This window comes from Zonotrichia albicollis, chromosome 16 (assembly GCF_047830755.1).
Source record: "Zonotrichia albicollis isolate bZonAlb1 chromosome 16, bZonAlb1.hap1, whole genome shotgun sequence".
NCBI lineage: Eukaryota > Metazoa > Chordata > Aves > Passeriformes > Passerellidae > Zonotrichia > Zonotrichia albicollis.
In genome coordinates, this window is record NC_133834.1 from 5453318 (window position 1) to 5474293 (window position 20976).

Sequence of the window (20976 nt, forward strand, 5' to 3'; positions counted from 1 at the left end):
GCAGCAGAGCTGAGGCCACTTTTCCTGTTACTCAGTAACCTCAGCTCTGACAATGCCTGGGCTGGAAAAGCAGAGCTCCAAGGGAACTCATCCACTAAGACAAAATTGTATAAATAGAACTGGGAAAGGGAAAAGAGAGAAGCTGTTTGTTACACCTCCCATGTTGAAAAAGTAATCGGAGACAAAGCTCCCATCTTTAAAATGCATTCATCTTTACAGACATTAGTTCATACTTAGTCTGAAATCTGTATAAACATCATTATTCGTTGGTATTTAGGGAGCAAGAAGATGTTTCCTACTTGGAATCAAGTGCACGTAACACACAATTTCAGAATGGTACACGGCTTGAGAGACTCACACATCAGAAAGCATCACATTTTACATCACATTTTACAGGTGGAGAAGCTTGGCTACTGAGGAATTTATTCTTCCAAGGTGATGGAATAAGTTGAAAGCCAGAGGAGAAATAGAGGTTAGAAAATAAAAGTTTCTCAAATATATTCTTTATTCTGTTTAGACTTTGCTGATTCCCATCTCAATAGCTGCAATTCTGCCTCTTCTACAGAAACAAAAGAATTTTTGAGGTATGTTAAGAGCTCCCAGGTGGAGTTTCAGCAGCAGCTTGCTGTGCTGTTACTGTCAGTTAATATGTTAGTAAAAGAAAAGCAAAATATTGCTGTTGTGTGACCAGTTGCATCTTTCCTTAGAAAAAACAATAAACCAGTTTGTTTAATTTGCTTAAATGGTCACAGGGTACAAGTCATATGAGAGTAGTGGCAAGCAGACTAGTGCTCAGTGGTATAAAGGTTTCACAAAGCTCCAGAAAATGGTTAAGTGAATGTGTTTGGGATGATGCATAATGTCATAATTATTTTTATTAGTTATTTATGGATTCATGATTTTTTGGTGAAGTTTCTTAGCATGTATTAATTTCCTTGGTGTCAGAGGAAAGGGTTGATGTGTGATAATGATATTCTGGATAGGATGGAGGCAGGAAAGGTGAAGTTACAGAAGTGAAATGTTTGTGAGATGCTGGGGCAATATTTAGGGATTGGCTGATAACATATACAGCCACTAAGCACCTACAGTGTGCTGTGGTGGGCAAAAGTCAGGTTTATTTTTGAACACAACTGTTCATATGGCAAAATAAATATCTCCAGTACTGAGTGACAGATGTTCCTATAAAGAAAGCAGATGTAAATTACTTTTTGTTTTTCTAACACCGATAATTTCTCTTAATTGACCCATATTACTGATGTGTTTAGCAGAGCACACATCCCTGACAGTAGGCTTAATTTAAAGTAAGGCTCAAGAGAAACTTGTCCAACAAACACTGTTCAGTGTGTCTGGCCTGTGAGATGCTGCAGTGATGGAGATTTCAGTCTTTTTATTCTCTAGCTTCAGGCAGATCCATTCTGTGAAGTATGGTGGAGATGGTGATCCTGTCCTGCTCATCTTCCTTCTGAGCAATCCTGCTCAGCTGTTCAGCAAAGAGCTGCAATGCTCAGCTGAGCATTAGAGCTCGTGTTTGCTTGGTGCTGCATCCAACAGCCCCAGGGTGAGCACAGATCCATCCTGGAGGGCAGAGCAGCAGCCTGCAGTCAGTCCAAGGGCTGGACTGGATTCTCTGGGGTACCGATTATTGTTTGGGAGCTAATCCTGCATGAGGAGCCCAAAGTTTATTTTCAGACCATACTGTTGTCTTCTCTCAGTTAACGTATCTTTCCTTGCCTTTTGGGTGTAATGTTATTAAGAAAACCATTCCTTTTTAGAATGATAGGATTGTTTTGGAATATTAAATGACTGCTATTGCCTATACACCAGTGTACTATGATGAAAAGCAGTTGCTTTGTTACTGGAATTTTGAATCAGGCAATACACTGCAATTTTGTTTCAAAGATGTTTTTCATCAACTGTCATACATTTCCACCTTAATTTTTCCTCTATTGTTGTTGTGTAAGAAAAAATATTTGAGTGTGGAATATAAGCCACTGTGTTAGTCAAAGATTTCTTTGACTCCATTCATCTGAGATTAAATATTGGGAGCTATTCTTTGTGGCATTTTAAGACACTAAAGTCACTCATATTAATGCAATACCTCAGAATTCTTGCGGAGGAAAAACCCCCTAATTTTTGAGAGGAATATCTGTTCTAAGGCTTTTGCTACATTGATGCACAGTTCCCAGTCACACTCTAAAAGTGTTCTTGTGAAAGGCCTTGCTGTTAATTTTATATGTTTAGTCTTGACAGCAAGCATATTTGTGTCCTTGAGTAAAACATTGTAGAACATTAGCCCTTTGACATTAGAAAGGACACCCCTCCTCCAAAAAACCCAAACCCACCAAACCCCCAAACATGAGGGAACTGTACAGAGAACCAAAAGTTGCTAGTTGGAGGAAAGTTAAAGGAATTTTGTTTATGAGTTCATTTTAGAACAAAAGAAAGAACCTCACATGGCTTTATTGTATTATAGTCCCTGCATGTTTGGTTTAGAAAGGGATTTTCTAAGTGAGTTTTTTTTAATGGAATTCAGATGCTTATGCTTATTTATAAGGTACACGGAGCCATGTGAATTTGTAAAATTTGATGGTCTTTCTCTGCTTGGATGGGGTTAAGAAGCCCAGGCTGTTGATGTTTATCCATAAGCACTGGTTATTAATGATTATCTGCACCCAGAGGCTGGTTGTAAATCAGCATTTCTTCCTTTTTTCCTAGAATAGTCATGCTTAGTGTAATTGCTGCCTTCTCATCTCAGGGTTCCTTGCCTAAGGTTCACTATTAGTGGTTTTATTATTGGCTTATTTGAGCACTGTTTGTAATGCAAGTTGTTTTATAAACAGTGTTTTATTATTATTGCTATACAGTAATGTTTCTATCAATCTCAAAATAAATTCCTCCATACAGATAAATCACCTGTGTAACTCAGCTACAAGAGCTCAAAAATTGCCTGTATTTCAAAATAATATTCTACTAAAGGGTGGGAAAAAGCTGGTTCTAATAGCAAGTTTCAATAAGAGAGCTGGTCTCTGCATAGCACTGCAAATGCTGAAATGATTATTTAATAGCACATAGGCTGGACCTGAAAAATATCAGAGTTCTCTGTTAATTAATTTAGAAATCTATTTCATTGTGAACTAGTGAAACCATACTTAATTAGAAAGAATTACAATGCTCTGGAGCTGAATGGGAATGGCACTTCCTTTGGTCTTTGAGCATCTTGTCAACCACAATGACTAGTAACAGATGTTTTCATGAAGCAATACAAGGAACATGTGCTTTTTAATAAATGTTACTTCTTTGTGAATAGTCAGACCTAGTGACCTGGTTAAATATCCTTCTATCAGGTTCAAAACCAAAATTAACCATTGTTGAGATTTGTTTCTTGCAACAGAATTGTCTCTTACCTGCCTCTCTCTCACAACAGCAGTTGATTGTCCAAGTTGAGGTTGTTTCCTCTGAATACTTGTAGCAATACCCTCAGTGCCTGCAGACAGGACCATCTGTACAGATCTGTGTTCAACCAGAAACTCAGACTGATTTTTTTTCTCCCTAAAGATTAATTTAAATCTAACTAATTTTACTGATCTCACTGCTTTTGGGAACTACTGCAAGAACATTCTGCTAGTGGCCACCAGATGGAGTTTCTAAAACAGCTTTGATAAACCAATTCCAGAATTCATTTCAGAATGACCTTTTAAAGGTTTTGGAGATAAGAAACAGTGCAGAAATTCTACTGATTTAAAGATGAATTTTAGCTTAAATTTTCAAATTTGGGGAGGCTAAATTAGGCTTTTCAATTCAGTTCATAATCAGTAATTGCACTGGGTTTGCATGGCAAGGTTTGGATAGCAGAGACAGGGAGGGGCTACAGGGGTGGCTTTTGGGAGAAGCTGCCAGAAACTTCTCCATGTCCAACAGATCCAATTCCAGCAGACCCCAAGGGGGACCTGCCACTGGCCAAACTGAGCCCATCAGTGCCAGTGCAGCACCTCTGGGATAATACATTTAAGAAAAGGGGAAAAGCGTGCAAGTACTTTTTTAACTGGATAAAAAGGATTCACTTCTGGTTATAAAACTTGCTTTAAAGAACTTTTGATAGAATAGGTTTTTTAGATTATGTTTTTATAATTAATTAGTAAATACTCTGATGTGAATCCTGTGTTTTAAAATCTTTTACTGCCTTGATTTCTAATAATATGAAAAATCTGCCTGCTGCAGACAGTGAATGTTCTTGACAATTCTTGCAGATGTAATAAAAGTGCCAGTTCTTTAGAAGGAAGGAATATAAGGAAATCACATGGAATTTCAAGGTGAGGGAAGGATTTGGTGGGAAGAAAGTGGGATGACAAAGGAGATAATAGATCCTCTGCTCTCCTGATGGAAAAAGAATGTAGTCAGCATATGTCAAAGTGTTTTGATATATAATGGAAAACTTAAGGAATTCAACAGAGAAAACATTTCACACTTCAGATTTGTTGCCATGGCAGTCTGCACAGCTGGGTTTGTACCACTAGATTGCTTTCACTTGGAAAAAGTAATACACAAGATACTCAAGAAATACACAAGTTTTTGCTTATTAAGAGACTACAGAAGTTAATTTAGGAGCAGATGTTTAGGATTCATCAGTGCGTTGAGCACTTCACAGCTGCAGAAACTCAGGCAAGAATCAATTCCTCTCTGAGTCCTCAGCAAACAGTGGAACTGAGAGTGGCACTTGGGCAGGTTCTGCTTTTCTTGGGTCTCACCAGTCCTGTGCTGCTGCAGTGAAGCTCACGAGGTCTCCAGCCCAGACACTGGGCTGCTTTCATTTTTATTAAGCAGTGATAAATGGGGCATCACTGATGCACAGCACAAAACCAATTTAATTGAATTTTAAAAAAGGAAAAAAAAGGTGCAGATGCAATTAAACTTCCTTCTGAGGTTTGTGGTAGCAGTGTCGTATTTTCTTCCCAACCTTGGGAAAATATTCTCCTATTATATAGTAGTTGAGTGAGTATTTTTTGTGAGTGCTCCAAAATGTGGTTGATTTCTGTGATGTCTCTGTATTGACAGGTAATGGCATATTCAGGTTGTCAGCCTGGTTTGTACTGGTGTAAACATCTTGACTTTCTTGTACCTGATCAGCCCTTTTTATTTGCATTTATGTAGTTTTTCACTCTTCAAAAACCTGTGAGCTTGTGAACTTGCTGCTTATTAACTAACTGTTCTCACTGAAGATCCTTCAGTCTGTGTTGTATATGAGGGGTTTTTCTAATCCAACTTAAAAATAGCCTTTTTGTTGGTTGTGTCCAAAAGCTCTGTGAAATGAAGGGTCAGAAATCACTGCTCTGTACTTGTTTAGAGATGCTGACTCTCCTCTAAAGAAAACTCCCTTTAAAGCACTGTGTGGAAGTAAGGGCATCCTGTCAGAGCCTAGGCTTTGATTAAATGGTGAAATATTGCAACTTCCACTCTGACAGTTGCCATTTTCATTTATTTCTGACTGAGACTTTTAGAAGTGCCTTGGACTGAGGGTTTTTTAAAAGAGTTTACCAATAATAATTTTAAATAGAATTTGCTGTTACTACTGTCTTCCTACGCTTCACAAAACACCGAAAGGGAATAATGAATAATTTTGAAAGCACAGCCAAGAAAATATTTTCATATATGTAGGGTAAACGAACTGATCCATGGGGAGTAATCTTTTGGCTATGTGCAGTGGTTACTGCAATGAATGTGTTACAAGATATCTTAGATTCTTAAAAGCTCTGTTTTCTTAGGGATGCCAGAGGTGTGGGTTATTTTATTATGTTGTTCTGAGAACCAAGAGAATTTCTGCAGGAAGCTGATTGTGGCAGCACAAAGGAAAGGAAGTTGTCAGGATGTGGCCAATGTTTGCATTGATCTCCAGGTGCACTGTTACTCTGCCTCATTAACTGCAGGATTCTTTATTCTGAAAAAAGGCAGGGTATGTGCCTTTTAGCTTTCATTCCCAGCCAACTTCATGCTGATGAAAAATGAGATTTTAATAATGGCAAATTAAGGCCTGGAAATTTGACATCCAAGTCATGCAATTTGTTATGTTTTGATTCAGTGAAGCCACATAGGTTTAGCTTTGTCTGCAACAGGTTTTTATCAAGAGAGCAAATAAAAAATCACACATTTTATTGACCATGTACACTTGAACACTTTTTATTGAGAATGTATTATGAGTCAATACTTCCTTTATGAAGCTTTCCATAAAGTCCATTTCTGTAGTATTTTGACATGATACTGGAGTCCACATCTCTTCATTGTAATAGAACCAGGAATTTTCTAGTGGCTGATCACCTTCTTTCATTAACTGAAATTAAATCTTCGGAGACCAACAAAATTTGATTCTGAAATGTAAACTTTTGAAACTAGGACCTCTACTAAGCTGGTCAACAAGAACCTGTCTTGAGCTAGCTGTGTTAATAACTCAGATAGAAGCAGAACATGACATTTGTGTTAGTTGATTGATTTGACTTAATTAGCGGTTCAGCAAGAAGGCTGTAAGTCATAAATCAATTCAAATATTAAGTTTAATTTTGTGAGAAAATAACACTGTTAATAATGGCACTTAACTAGTGCTTACTTTCTAGTACACATTATATACATACAGAAGAATACAGTACACCTTCCTGTTCAGAGGTTTACATTTAAATGACACACTTTTAGAAATAATTTAATAAACTCTTTGCAGATTCTTTTTACATCAGTAGGCTGATTTTTATCTTGCATATATACAGTATTTTTATTCATATCTATTTAAATGTGTAATAGATAAGCCCCTATTTACAGTCACCAGCAACCTTCAGGTATTTGAAATGGAAAGGCCCCATTCTCAAGAACTTTGTGTATTAAATGTTTGTCCATAAAAGTTCTTCCTAATTTATGATACCTTGTATTTCCTTAAGTATTTTACTGTACTTGCTTTTCTGCTGTTCTTTATATAAGTACTGCAAAGCTCTCTCTTTCTGGGATGCTGCTCTTTCAGAGATACCAGATGAGGGTGCTGCAATTAAGTTCAGAATTCCCTTAGGAGAACAGCAGCAAGGCAGATCCACAGCACAGTTTCTTTGAGGCAACTAATAAATCAAATTAACTTTTCTAAGAGGTTGAGTGGATAGCATTAAATTATCCAAGTTTTTGTATCTATGATTGCCATCACATTTAGTGTTTATCAAGGATACAGGCAAACATCCATAGCTCTGTTGCAGTAAAAAAGATTAGGAAAAAATCAGATCGGATGCCCCATGGGTAAGTTCCATAAAAATGTCTTTCTACATCTCTTCAATAGCAGCTTCCATTTTCCTACATAAATTTGTAATGTTGAATCACTGAGTAAGATTTGGATCATCATAAAGCAGTCAGTGTGATGAAGTAAACACGAGCATTGAATGGTACCAGGTGTGCAAGGCAAGCAGGGATGGGAGAGAAATGAAAGTTAAATAAATTGTGCAGAGAAGTGAAAAATGATAAAGAGAAATGAGACAAGAGCCATTACCTGAAACTGAGAATTTAACACTGAGAGAAAGGAACAGAAATAAAGGCAACAATTCTTTTAGAGACAGAAAATCAGATGTCTTAAGAGAAGGAGGAAATGGAAGTAAGGAAGCAACATGGAAGTTGAAATTGCACTTAAAGTTGCCTGCTCAGCTGCACTGTTCTGGCAGTGTCCCAGTTCTGAAAGCCTCTATTCACACCAGATAAGCCAGTTCCTCCCTGTTGGAACTCCTCCTGCATAATGGCACAGAATTTCTTTAACAGATTTTATGTGAGAGATTTCATGTGGCGCATTAAGAAACCTAATTTTCCTCAGATGTGAAGAAGGAGTCTGTTTGCTTGACAGCTGTAAGGAAGGATTTTGTTCTTAAGCACTTCTGTGTGGAACTGAGCTTGAGTGCTCAAGTTGTGTAGAAATTCACAGAAAATCTCTCAAGGTGGGCAAACCCAAGAAAGCAGCCATTATCATGTGTGTCAGCAGAGAAGCATTAAATGAGTGAGTTGGACACAGCAATGAGGAACAGCTTAAGTTCTTAATGTGGTTTTCATCAACAGGCTAAAACTGAAAACGCCACAGAAATAGATTATTTACTCTGTAGGCTTTAAGGGTTAAAAATATCCAATAAAATATGAAAAACTCTTAAAAAAAGCAAAGGTTAATGGAAAGTCTTCCACCAGGATGTTGATAACTTCGAGATGATTGTATATAAAGAAGATAAGCAAAGATGACTAAAGGAAGAAATTGCTTGATGGAAAAAGATCTGAAAGGTCTGTTCCTCAGAAAGTACTTTTCACAGAACTCCAGTATGTGTCTCTGCTGACAAACTAGGGCCAGTTACCAGACAAGATTGTGCTCTAAGCAGTGGGAAGGGTTCAGTGCTACTCTTGCTCCATGTTTTTTTCTATACCAGAAGCTTGAAAAGTCACATTTTTTAATGATGTCATGTGGAATTTGAGTTGTGCTGTAACAGATTAAGCAATAAAATGACACTGTAGCATGAATCAAGTGACAAAAATGTCTTGGGGTCCCACACCAGTGGGAGAACATCAGCTCCACTTGCACGCCCCTCCTCTCCCCCCTGTCATTAATGCAACAGCAGCACAAGAACAGGTAGATTTTGGATCAGTGCTTTGTAGCTTGTTGTTGTAACTGTTTATGTGCTTCCTGCAGCATGTCTGTGTTTCTCATGTATTTTGTATAATCAGTCAAATTCTTTACTTTGTATCCAACAATCCCAATGGAAGGCTTTTTGAGAGGTCAGCAAAGAGCTGATGGTGAGTGGGATTCCTATATTGAGGAATTTTATATGGTTTCCAAACATCCAGTGATGTCCTAGATTAAAGAGAGTTTAATTTATTTGTTGCAAACATATCCCTTGAAAATACAAAATGTTAATCATAAACATATTTATTTTTTAAGATAATTACTCTTGTTACATGAACATATGTGGACCATAACACTTAGCCAGACAATCTTTGCTAGTTAAATTCTGATTTAACTTTGTAAACCACTGTGTCCTTCATTTTAGTATGTGGAACAAACATCTCTGAGTTCCGTCAGAATTAGTTAATAAATATTTCTGAATTCCTGAAATGTTTTAGGATACAAAAAAAGCACTGGAAAATTAAAACACATTTTTGTTATTTGTTGTAGCTAAAAGAAAAAAATCACTTTACCATAAATGTTAAAACAGGTTAGTTTGTGTGAGAAAACAAATTCTGAAAAAAGTAAATTAGGCTTCTTTTAAAGGGGGAAATCAGTGATGGAGAAAGAAATTAAATAATTTAATTTATAATTAACATTTACTATTTGGACATGTATAATTGAGTCATATGATCTTCAGTAAAGATCAACTATATAATCTTCATTGAAAAATTCTATTTACTTCATCAAGGATAGCACTGTCACTTTGTACAGAAAACAAGGTAATACCTTTTTCTATACAAGATACAAGGTGCCGTGTCTTCAGTCAAGACTTCAATAAACTGCTTAGTGATATCTTCAGAGAGGAAGATCAGAGCCATGAAAACAGAGTTTATCCTCTGTCAGCAGTTCAGTGCACTGAAGGTATCTGATGTCACAGGTAATGCAGCACACAGGCCAGAGCCCCACACCACTTCAGCAAAAACTACTGGAAAATTAAGACTGTTGCATTCAACTGCAATGGAAGCTCCTTCCAGCCTCTTGGTTGGGACTCTCAGACGTCTCTGAGTGCCAACACAGCAGCGTCACAGTCCCAGCACTGAGCAGCCAGCTCTGCAGGCACAGAGCACCAGGGGTTTGTCACACCTATGTCATGACCTGCTGTACCACTGTGCGCTCGTGAGAACACCCCTGGTTCCCACAGTGTATCTTTTTAAGCAAACGGCGTAATTTGTTGGGAAAGTTTTTGTTGATGTATCTGTAGAGCAGAGGCATGACAAAGCTGCTGGAGAAAGCCAGGAATTTTGACAGAATCGTGGCAAAGTGTAATATCTGAATGGACTTTACATCTGGAATTCTTCCTCGTAGGTTAGTAAATGTGCTTACCAAGAGAATAACGTAATAGGGTGTCCAGAGGGTGAACTGTGTGCAGACTGTGGCAATCAGCAGCCTGTGCACTGAGGGATCCAGGCGCCCGGTGTCCTGATCCAGCGGCGTGGCCTCCTTGCGGATCCGCAGGATCAGCGTCAGCGCGTAGAGCACGGCGATGGCGGGAACGACGTACCCGATGAACACCATGATGGCGTCCGCCGCCTCCTGGTTCTGCATCTTGGAACACTCGATTATCTTGGTGGACACGTGGTTGCAGACGTAGAACAGGAGAGATGAAAAGCTTGTGAGCATGGCCCCGCCCCAGATGAACCCACAGACGTGTTTGGTGTTGTACACACTGGACATGTAAGTCCTGGGCAGCGCGCGTTCGATGTAGTAGTCCAGACTGAGCAGTGTGGTAGAGTACATGGTAACCAACGACGAGACGTTGAATAAAATAAGGAAGGTGATATAAACTTCATTGTTGGAATTCCAGATGGCCCATTTTGTATTGGCAAGACCTAGCAGGTACATTGGTGCCAGAGTGTTGATGATGAGGCCGGCAATGGCAATGTTGACAAAGTAAACATCTGGCATAGTCATAGTAGCTTTGTTGTAGAGGTTAACTAGGACCAGCAGGCCATTGTAACAAAGGCCAATTGGGAAACATATAATGAGGTAGAGAAGGGAAAAGATGGAAAGCACAAGGTCGAAGTCATGGCAGAGATGCTGGTCCTCACTGTTCTCAGTACTGTTGATTAAGGCTTCACAGCTCCACATAGTGATTTTAGCTTTTGTGTCTTCTTTGCTGGTTACCAGCTTTTCTGTAGAGAGAGAAAGAGTGAAAGTGTTGTTAAAATATTACATTGGAAATGAAATGCAAAGTACTGTGAAGAAAACATTTGTGGACTTCAAGATTATACACATCACATAACTGATGTTGTTAGTCTAGAAGAAAGTAAACTGTTATTCAAAATTTCATTAGACTAATACATGTTCTGCAGTTTTGATTTAAATGAAACTAGTGGCAAATTAGTTGATACAGGACATTCAACAGAAGGAAATTGTAAACTATCATTAAGTATTGATGTATATATGAAAACTAATGCAATTTTTTGAAAACTGTCAAACAGTACCTGGTATATAGCTAAAAGTACGTAAGGGTAACTACTGAAGAGTAGAAGGATATAAACTGAAGCACAGTTTATGTGAGAAATAGAGATCTCCTAACATCTTAAATAAGGTTTACCTTAAAAAAAAGTTTCTTAGGAGGCACATGTAAGGCAGTATGGTGGATGTGTATTGGATCACTGATAAAACAGACAAAGACTAGAGGATACTGGGAAATGAGGTGTAAGGGGGTTTGGTTTTGTTGTGGTTTTTTTTTTTAAATAGGTCAGTTTCTATTCAGACTCCCAACCTTATAACCATTTAGTTTCAAAAAAACAATGGACCTCTGTAGTCCAGGGAACTTAATATCAGGGCAGCCTGACTCTCCAAAAGGCAAGAATCAGCTATCATTTCCTCTCAAAATAGCTCGAATTCTTTAAAAAGTATGCTACTATCAGCAGTTGTGGCCCAGCCATCTTTGCTTTATCATCAGTAGAGATAGCATTTTAACTGAAACTGAGTGAACTTCAAAGCAGTTGTGTAAAGTCGCTTTCCAAAATGCAGGAATGAGAAATAATCTCTGAAGTGCAACTCAAAACAGGCAGAGCCTTAAAATCGTGGTTGTTAGTGATGGCATTTCAGGGGCAGTAGAGCTGGTGCAGCAGGTGATTCCCCGTGTCACGTACTCTGCCTGTCACACACTGCCGTGGTTTTGTGTGCTCCTCCGTCAGCACCTATAGCAAAGTGTAAGTACTCATACCTGGATTCTTTCCAGAGGGAGAGCAAGATTTAATCAATCCACAATAAACATTGTGCAATGAAAATGAATGCTACTAGACAACATGCTATACTCCATGAACCAGATGGCTAAATTATACTGTGTGGGGTCTGTGAGCATACAGTACGTGACTGCATCTCCCTGGTGCTAATCCTCTGACTCTTCAGCCATAGTACAAAACTTGTCCCAAAACTGTGTCAACTTCCATGTGTTATTTCCCGCTGCAGTTGTTTTGTGTGCATTTTTCTTCTAAATAACATAAGCTGAGCCAAAAGTCAGGCTAAAAATACAGTAATTTTAGCTGGGCAAGCAAATATTTATTCCACTGTCCCATGTTGGATTTCCTCAGAGAAGTAGCTTCTGTGGCAGCACCAGAAGTTCTATTGTTTTCAAAGGTTGTTTTCACCTTTGTGGGAAAACTTGACTTTTTTGGTTCATTTTTTCACATCAGTTCTTCAGCTATACTGTTGTGTTGAGTGGACCATATAATATTTTATGTTGTCTATCTATTCTCATTCTATTTTTGAGCACTGATAACGATGCCGTTTGTTTTCAGGAAGCATCTGTTGGCTTAAGATTTTAAGAAAGAAAAAGAAAAGCTGGTTTTTTCGCAGTTGAAGGGAACCAAAACTACATCTCATTGAATGGTTATGACTCGATTCAAGCCAAGCAGCAGACTGGAACTAGATATTGCAAATATATGCATTCTGTTGAGTGCAAAGGTGACTAAGCACAGGCATGGGTACAATCACGTAATTCCATTATGTAGGTTTATCCTTAAGCATGTAGCTTTGATTACTCCAGACGGAATTACATCAGCCACTGAATAACTTGCCTGTATATTGTCTCAGAAGATCAACAGTGTTTGCTACCAGGCTTTGTATTTTACAGAGCAGGGGGATGTCTGGTTTCACAAATGGTTTTAGTCATTACCCTTATTCTTTCTTTACGTCCTCCAAGTGCGGTTAAACACTACAGTTCTGTTTTAATGACAGAAATGGCAGGCCATTCATTCTGTTAAACAGTAATCTTAGGAAAGTGACAACATTTACCTCTGAGATGAGCAAAAATAAACCCCAAAACTAAAATTCTCGGAAAACCTTCTTGATGACTTTCAAGCTCCCAGGTGAGGTATTTCTGCGGCTGCAGCCCCAACCCCCGGTGCTGAATGCTGACTTACCAGCGAAGCACTGACCCTGTTCTCTGTGCTGTGCAGCGCAGGCCCCGCTCACATTCCGGCCCGGCCGTGCCTTTGTCGCTGCCAGGGCGGCTCTGCCGTGCCGGGCTCGCTCCCCGGGGTCACCGTGCGGAGCGCGGGGAGCCCGCTCCGGCTCTCCGGCAGCGCTGCAGCCCCAGGTCCCTAATGTTGCATAAGTGCCGGCTGCAGCAGCCTCTTGTTTACGGTGCCCCGGCTGCGGCGGCCCCAGCGCTGCCCGGATCCTCCGTTCTCACCCCGGGATCGCGCTGGATCCCCGCCCGCCGGGGCAGCGGCACCGCGCGTCCCGCCCGCAGCCCCGCAGCCTCTCACCTTTAATTGCCGTGTGCCGCCGCCCCCCGCCGCCCTCCCGGGGCACCGAGCCGGCCGCCAGGCCCCGGCGTGGCTCTCCCGGGGGTCATGGTGCTGGCCCGGCACCGCGCTGGGAGCCGCTGCCGGCGCTGCACTTGTTTTGCCTCTCTAAGTTACTCACAAGTTTCTGCTTGGCTTGGCAGGCGCCTGGCCCCTCCCTTCCCCTGTTTACAGCCAGTTTCAAGAAGTGAGAGGTTGTGCTCGGAGCTGTCGGATCCAGCTCGCTTTGTAGTCCCTGGGTTTTTCGATTTGCTGCTTAAAATCCATGGGCGTGCAGGTTTGTTATGGTTTTGTCATCGGTGCTGGGGTTCTGCAGGGCTGCTGCAGAGCCCGTGCCATTCCCTGCAAGTGCAGTCAACAGCCTTCACTCAAGAGCGTGGGTTTATTTTTAACTCGGGATGAGAATATGTAGCTTTGAGGTTTCATTTTCATAGTCCATATATCCTGAACAATCAGTATTTAAAAATTCCTGTACTACAAAGTGCACAGGTGCTTGTGGTACTGGCAAACATGAGCCAGCTTTTAAAACAAAGTAGGAAGAAACGTTTCTGAGCGTTTACTTTGAATTTGGAGATTGCTTTGGCATTGTGAAAAGATGTTACAACATAACCCTCATTTTGCGATGGTGTTATGAGTTCCATTCTGCTTCCTTTTTAAAAAAAGTTGATTAATCTGAAGGATATTTGCATTTCACTTGCAGTTAATAGATGTGAATGCTTATATTTAACACAACTTTAAAATGGATCACTTCTTGAAAGAGCTTTTGAACTGCAGATTGATAATTTATCCTATAATGAATTTTTTCCTGTGGTTGTTCTGTTGTTTATATGGAAACTCCTCAGACTAATGAAAAGGGATTACCTTTGAAGTATGTTTCCAATTGATATCACCAACCCAAACAGACAGCTGCCTTTTTCAAAATAATTTGGCTTATATTTAGAAATTCTGAAGCTTTATTCCATAGCAAATAAACACCAATGTAGTATCCCTTATTGAAAAAATAAGCAGCTGTATATGAAATAAATACCGGAAAAACACTAAAGCTGAGATTAGCTCAGTTGTTTAGAGCATGATGCTAACACAAACGTTGTGGGTTTGATCTCCATATGGGCCATTTATCTGGACTAGATCTTTGTGGGTCCCTTCCAACTCCTGAGTATCCTGTGAAGTCTAAAAATGGTCATCCTGCTTGTCTTGAGTCACTCAATCTGACCACAGTTTGTATGTAAACGTTCATTACAAATTTTGTAAAACCACCGCAGCTCCCAAAAGCATAAAATTCCCCCATTCCTGTTTGATAGATAGTCCACAGACAGAATTTTGTGTGTGCTGTGGATAACTTCATGTTACAAACTGTGGCATCACATTTTTGATGCTTCAGAACTTAGAAGGACTTTAATCACCCTAAGTTCACCAGGGGAACAGCAAAGTAGGAAAGGTATTCATGTAGAAGCACTTTTAGAGTGCTCATACTTGGCCAAAAGCCAATGTCCTTACACTCCATTAAAGCTGAAGGTGGTTTTATTTAGATAACAATGTCCATGAAGTACTTAAGTAAAAACTTCTTGCAACACAGCACAAGAAGCTGACAGCACTTGGTGGCAAAGATTATTTTAGAAAAGAGCCATAAAATGAACTCTAAATAATGAGAAAAAGATGAAGTTCTGCTCAGTTGTCTTACAGAGTCCATAGCTGCAGTCAGGCTTTTTCAGACATTTCCATTCATAATGCAGCACTAAGTTGCAGAGCAGGTTGGGTAAGAGTTTGAAGCGTGACCATTCTACGCTTGGATTGTTTTATTTGACTTAAAAAACCAACCCTTCATCCAGCTGCAGCATTGTCTCTTTTTACTGCAGATTTTTTTGTTTATACAACACGTGGTTTGTCTGCTTGCTCTATTATCATCTATGTGTGATGTAGCTCTTACCTGTTTTTTCTGATCTCTCAGTGTGTTTTCACAAGCTGTGGTATCATTATAAACTAATAGCTAGTAAAGTACATAGCTAATAAAGCTGTTGCCAGCGAGGTCTCTGAACATGCCAAACACTTGTACCTTTGTCACGTCCTCCTGAGTTCCCACAGGATCTCAGTTCCTACACACTGAAACCCTGTGCTCCCTAGGGGAAGGCTGGGCCCTGCACAGAACTTTGCTGGGCAGCACAGATTTCCTTCAGATCTAGACTGAGCAAACTAAAAATCACGGCCAGAAGTGCTGTATGTCTATATAAACCATGGCTTAGTAGATTGTCAGCTCCTCATCAGGGTTTGAAAGGTGCTTTCTGAAAGGGGCATGCTGAATATTACTTAAGGATTAATTCTTAAAACTTTAAATAATGGATGACCAATTTTTTTGAAAATTAGAAAGCTACAATTAGTTGTACATCCAGGAGAGCACATTGAATTCTCAAGTGCTGGAGAGTGAAGTGTCACATTGCTGTTCCCTCTCAGTCTGGGTAACATGACATTTCTTTAGGCTTACTAGCTTATACACATACCATAGGGATTAGCAAATGACTTCTAGGCTGGAGATATAAAAAAGTAAAACTAAATATCTCAGGTTAGATGTGAGGGGGGAAATGCAGCGCTGCAAGCAAATAGGAATATACTTTTCTCGTGCAGTTGCTGAGTTGCTACTGTTTATAATGTAATGATACAGCTCAGATAAAATGCTTTTAACATGAGTGGAGAAGAAAATCCTGCTTGATACTGGGGGCTGGGCTGAAAAACAGGCCCCTTCCAACCCTGTCATTTATGTCTTTGTGGTGCAACCATTGACCAGTTTGGCAGGGGAAGTTCATAATTGATACTGGTTCCATTTATAATGTGGTTAATTCATTGCAGTGCAAGGTGAAAGAAGGCACGATCAAACAAGGATAATTGATACAGAGTAGCATTGAATGTAGTAAGCCTATGTTGGATATTTTAAAAAGTATAAATCAAAAAGCAAGAGCAGGTCAGTTGAAAGAGAGGGAACAAGGGGTTTGCTACTTATGGCCAGTCAGCTCATGGAAGAGTAGTCACCCAACATTCTGGTCCTGCTGATTTCACCCTTCATTAGGCTCAGGTTTTGGTTTTCTAAACCCTTTCCCTTTGCTATATAACTTGCTTTAATAGCAGCATAGCAATAATTAATAATTAAAATAAACCCAAGATTTTTCACTTACATAACTCAACTCTTGCTTCCTCCTTGATTCTGCACAATTTGAGTGCTGTGAACCCATTTCCACCTCTATACGTAATTGCCTTCCTTTGGACTAATGTTTTTCCTTTTACATTCCTTCTCTCCATGCATAAATTCTTATGTACATTTCCTGATTTCTTAATTTAGTTTCCTATCTGCCTGGCCAATGTTTTCCTCTTTATCTCTCCCTGATGACTCCCTTACAATTAACACTGCACCTCCCATCATTATTTGCTCATATGACACACGCACAGTATCCCATCCAAATGATGACAGGGCTTCCAAGCATGACACGCTTTCACTTCTGCTTTGTGACTTTTCTGTGGGATATGTCATGCTGTTCTTTGGTATTTTGGATCAGCAATAAAGATTACATTCTCAAGAACTGTAGGAGTGCGTTTCTGTTGCACGTGGCATGAGTACAGAGATACCCATGTTCCTGAAATTGGCCTTGATATTTTGCATTGGTCCCCCTTTGATGTTGCTCACTCTGCTTTTCCAGAAATTCTGAATATATGTTGTCTTCAGAGCTCCTTTCTGTGGGTGGGTGACCTTTGTTATTGTTCCACAGATGTTGGCAACCCCTGTCTCATTTGTTTATCCTCTCATTCTATAAACAGTATCTTTGTGATAAATCATTTGCATAGGAGCTACCTGGTAATTCAGATCCCACTAGTGCCATGATAATCTGCTTACTGCCCTGGCAATCTGCTAAATAGATGCTTTTCCCCTCCTGTTTTGACCTTTTGTTGTTGTTATTTATCATTGTTATTATTACATATATAAATAATATGTACAATTATTAATGTAATATAATTATTAGCGATGTCATTTGCACATTGGGTTTCTGTTTAGATTGTTCAGCTCTTTGGAAATCTGAGTTCATATAAGGCCATGTCAAAAGTAACTCTGCAAATTGCTGCCATGGGTCACTAAGCATCAAGAAATGAGTTCAGATGGGCTTTTTGTTAGGAAGAAGGAAGAAAACTGGATTTTAGGGTATGGTAACTTTTTTCAGGATGTGCATATTCTCTAATAGGTTAGAACTGCAGAACTTTCTTCTGTTTTTAGAGTTCGTACAAAGTTGCTCAAAACAATGTGTGTATCCATCAGAAATGAATAATTATATTTGCTTTAGTTTATCTTTCTCCCTCTCAATTTCTAAACAGCTTAAAGCTTATAAGAACAGATAATATACTCCAATAAAGGAAGATAAAAAAGATCAGCTACTCTGGGAACCATAATCAAAACTGCTAAATGGTGTGTTTAAGAGCCCTTTAGATCTGTTGCAGAGTGGCAGTGTTGTGTTGCTCTGGAAGGTTGTAAAAGCCACCTACCATGGGGTAGAAGTTCTGTGGAGAGGAGAGAGCCCAGCACTGCAGCCCCTAAAGATTTGTGTGGAAGGAGTCCCTTGCTCAGACACAGATGCTATCTGCCAAGCACATCTGCCACTCCAGATTTTGTGCTGTTCATTTCTTTGCAATGCAGCTGGGTTGCAGTGGCTGTGCCCTCCTGGCAGCTGCTGGGGATCAGCTGCACTGGAGGCTCTGCACGGGTTAACTCCATAAACTCAGCCTTGTTTTGTTAAGTTTTCCCTGTCCCCGCGTGGATGAGTGGCACTGATGGTGCTGCTCCACCCCTTCCTGACTTAGCTTTATCACCGAATTCTGTTACAGCTTCTATATGGAAAACATGACATATTGTTTCTTTTAAAATGTTCTGTGCAGCAAGAAAGAATGCACTACAGAGTGAACAGTGCAGCTTTTAATACTTAAAGATTTCATCACTGCAAAAAGTGAAATACCTTACTTTTGGGCAGTTCTAAAGGCGAGGATTCCATCAGGCAGAATGAATTTACACAGTGATTACCTGTATTCATCTATCTACAGGCCTCAGCTGCCAGGGATCCTGACATGAGAGACAATTTGGAGATGCTCTAATACCCACTATATAATGCTTTTAAAAAAGATTAAGCTATATGCAAAACAAAACCTGAGTAATTTTCCTAGTATTCCTATTCACTTCCAGGAACTTATGGTGTATTAAATAACAGGAATAATTAGAATGAATGCAGTATTAGAAAATCAGCTTACGTAAGGTGCTTCCAGTTCTGGATTTTATAAAGTTGACCAGTTGGAATACAAGAAGTGACAGCTTTTAAGCATCAGCAGAGTAGATGGCGCCATTCAGAGTGCTGAACAGCCAGTTAGCACTGCTGCAGTTCTGCTCCATGTTTTCAGAGCACTTGGAAGCTGATTTTGATGTAGCTATCCCACTTTAAAACTACATAGCAGCAACCTTAAATAGCATTCAGTGTCAAAATGACTGAAAGTTGTTATGTATATGTATTAATTCTTTTAACTGCTTCACTGAAAACAAACTTCTAAAGAATTTAACCTTTGTAAGAATTTTCAGTGTGCTTGTAATTGGTGAGCCAGTGAAAATAATTGCACACAAGCAAGTAATTTCCTTCAGTTTAAAACTGAATGTAAGTTGCAGATTATTTTAGTATTAAGTACTGCAACTCAGTGGATTTAACAGAGACCTTCAGAAGGCATCTTTACTGTTGTAATGTTGATGTTCAGAGCAGCTGGGACTTTATCCCACAGTTTTTAACCGAACTATTTCATTCATTTATTCTGACTTAAGGAACTTAATAGACTCAGTGGGTGATTTTGTTAATAAATTTTTCATAACTTGCAATCATTGATGTTTAAATATAAGGAATCTTGCCCCCAGTACCTACAGCCACTTAAACTGTAGAGCGACAGGTCAGTTCAGACTGGTTTGTGGGAAAAAAATCATGAAAGTTACTTGTTCCTGTTTTTTATGTAAAGATCATCATATTGTACAAACTTCTGCAGAGTCCTTTGTAATATTTGAGATAATACAAAAAACAGTTTTATGGTAAAATTTTTTTAGGTAATAAGTGCAAACAGGTCATTTACACCGTACAAGATAAAGATAGCAGGTGCCTGGGCCTCTGTATTTCCAGCATTTTGGAATTGCCCAGGTTCCAGGTAAGGAATGTTTGTACTTGTGGTTCATGTAAATCAGCATCATTCCAGTAAAAAAGGCAGATTCTCGCCAATCAAAATTCATGCAAATTATGGCAATTCTGGGCTTTGCTGACTGAATTTATTCCAGGAAGAGAGTGTCAAAGGTGCACGGCCTGCGCTGGAATTGCTGTGTAAATGAGTTGGCCCAGTGAGCTGGCAGGGTGGAAACTGCAGCTCTTATCTTCCCCCCGCTGTTTGTCAGCTTCACCCGTGCTCAGGGCTTGTGGCAGGGAGCTCTGCTGAAATTTGGCAGTACAGAAACATTCCCCAGAGGTCTTTTGGTGCCAGTTGCAGAGCCTGGCAGGAGGCACAGATGGTACTTTTCCTGGAAACTATAACATAATGCTGTTTCCTATTAGACACACTGGTGAAAGCTGACTCGGTGACTTAATCAACCAGAGCATCACGTTGGCTGGGGAGGAAGCTCTTGTGGAACAGACCCTGACCACAGGGACCAGGTTTCCAGTAAAAGCAGAAATACTGACATAGTTCCTTATCAGATAGCATATAGAAGAATTGTAAAACTAGTTTGAGTTTGAAGGGGAAAATCAGCCCTCAGAGTTGTACTAAGGCTGAAATGACTTCAAAATTTGTCACATCCGCTGGAGATAAACATATCTTTCTGTTAATTGCTGGCAAGTCTGAGACATCTTGTTCCTGACACTCCTGTGGCTTTTAATTTTCACTGCCTGGTGAAGGAAATAGCATTTTCTAGCTGCCTTCTGGATGAACTTGCATAATTACTGATTACATCTTATTCCATTTATAATGTGTGAATAAAATACTATAAATTTACATTCCAGGGGGTCTAGTATAATATTAATGCTGATCTAAGTTTGGTTATAATTAGATGGCAAGATTTAGAATAAGAATTTTCATTTACCAGGGCCTTGAGGCATCTTTCTGACATGAATGAGTTCTGATTTGTCCACTTATTGCTTGCCATGTGCCACTCCCAACTCCACTTTATCAGTGACAGGGAGCTTTTATCCCTTAGTCATCAAAATGTTCTACCAATAAACCCAATTTCTTCTAAGACTCCCCACTGAAGCTGTATGCATATATCAAACGTCAAAATAAGCTTTAAACATGTTCTGTTCTGGGATGCTGACAAATAATTTGACAGGTTTAAGTATTTGATGATTTCATTTGAGTCCTTGGCCATCCTTCCACAGACCTGTGGGCGGGGATGCTTCCTTAGGTACTCTCAATGGGTATTGTTTTTCCAGGGCAACATGAGGCTGGACAAATGTTTCCAAG

The 20976-nt window shown here is 39.6% G+C and overlaps 2 protein-coding genes across 5 annotated transcripts in view; one reads left to right on the forward strand and one right to left on the reverse strand.

Moving 5' to 3' along the window:
• Positions 1–20976, forward strand: part of CHLSN (cholesin) — a 122949-nt gene that overhangs the window by 34567 nt on the left and 67406 nt on the right. The gene's annotated exons all lie outside the window — the stretch shown is intronic.
• Positions 8887–20976, reverse strand: part of GPR146 (G protein-coupled receptor 146) — a 45873-nt gene continuing 33783 nt past the window's right edge. For 2 of the 4 annotated variants that reach the window (XM_005487379.3, XM_014267335.3), the window contains one exon: positions 8887–10845. In XM_005487379.3, the coding sequence (XP_005487436.1) occupies positions 9797–10801 (1005 nt within the window). In that variant the 5' untranslated portion in view covers positions 10802–10845 and the 3' untranslated portion in view covers positions 8887–9796. Of the gene's footprint in view, positions 10846–13089; positions 13269–13437; positions 14004–20976 lie in introns of those variants that run through there. The other 2 variants (XM_014267334.3, XM_014267336.3) reach the window with 2 other exon arrangements.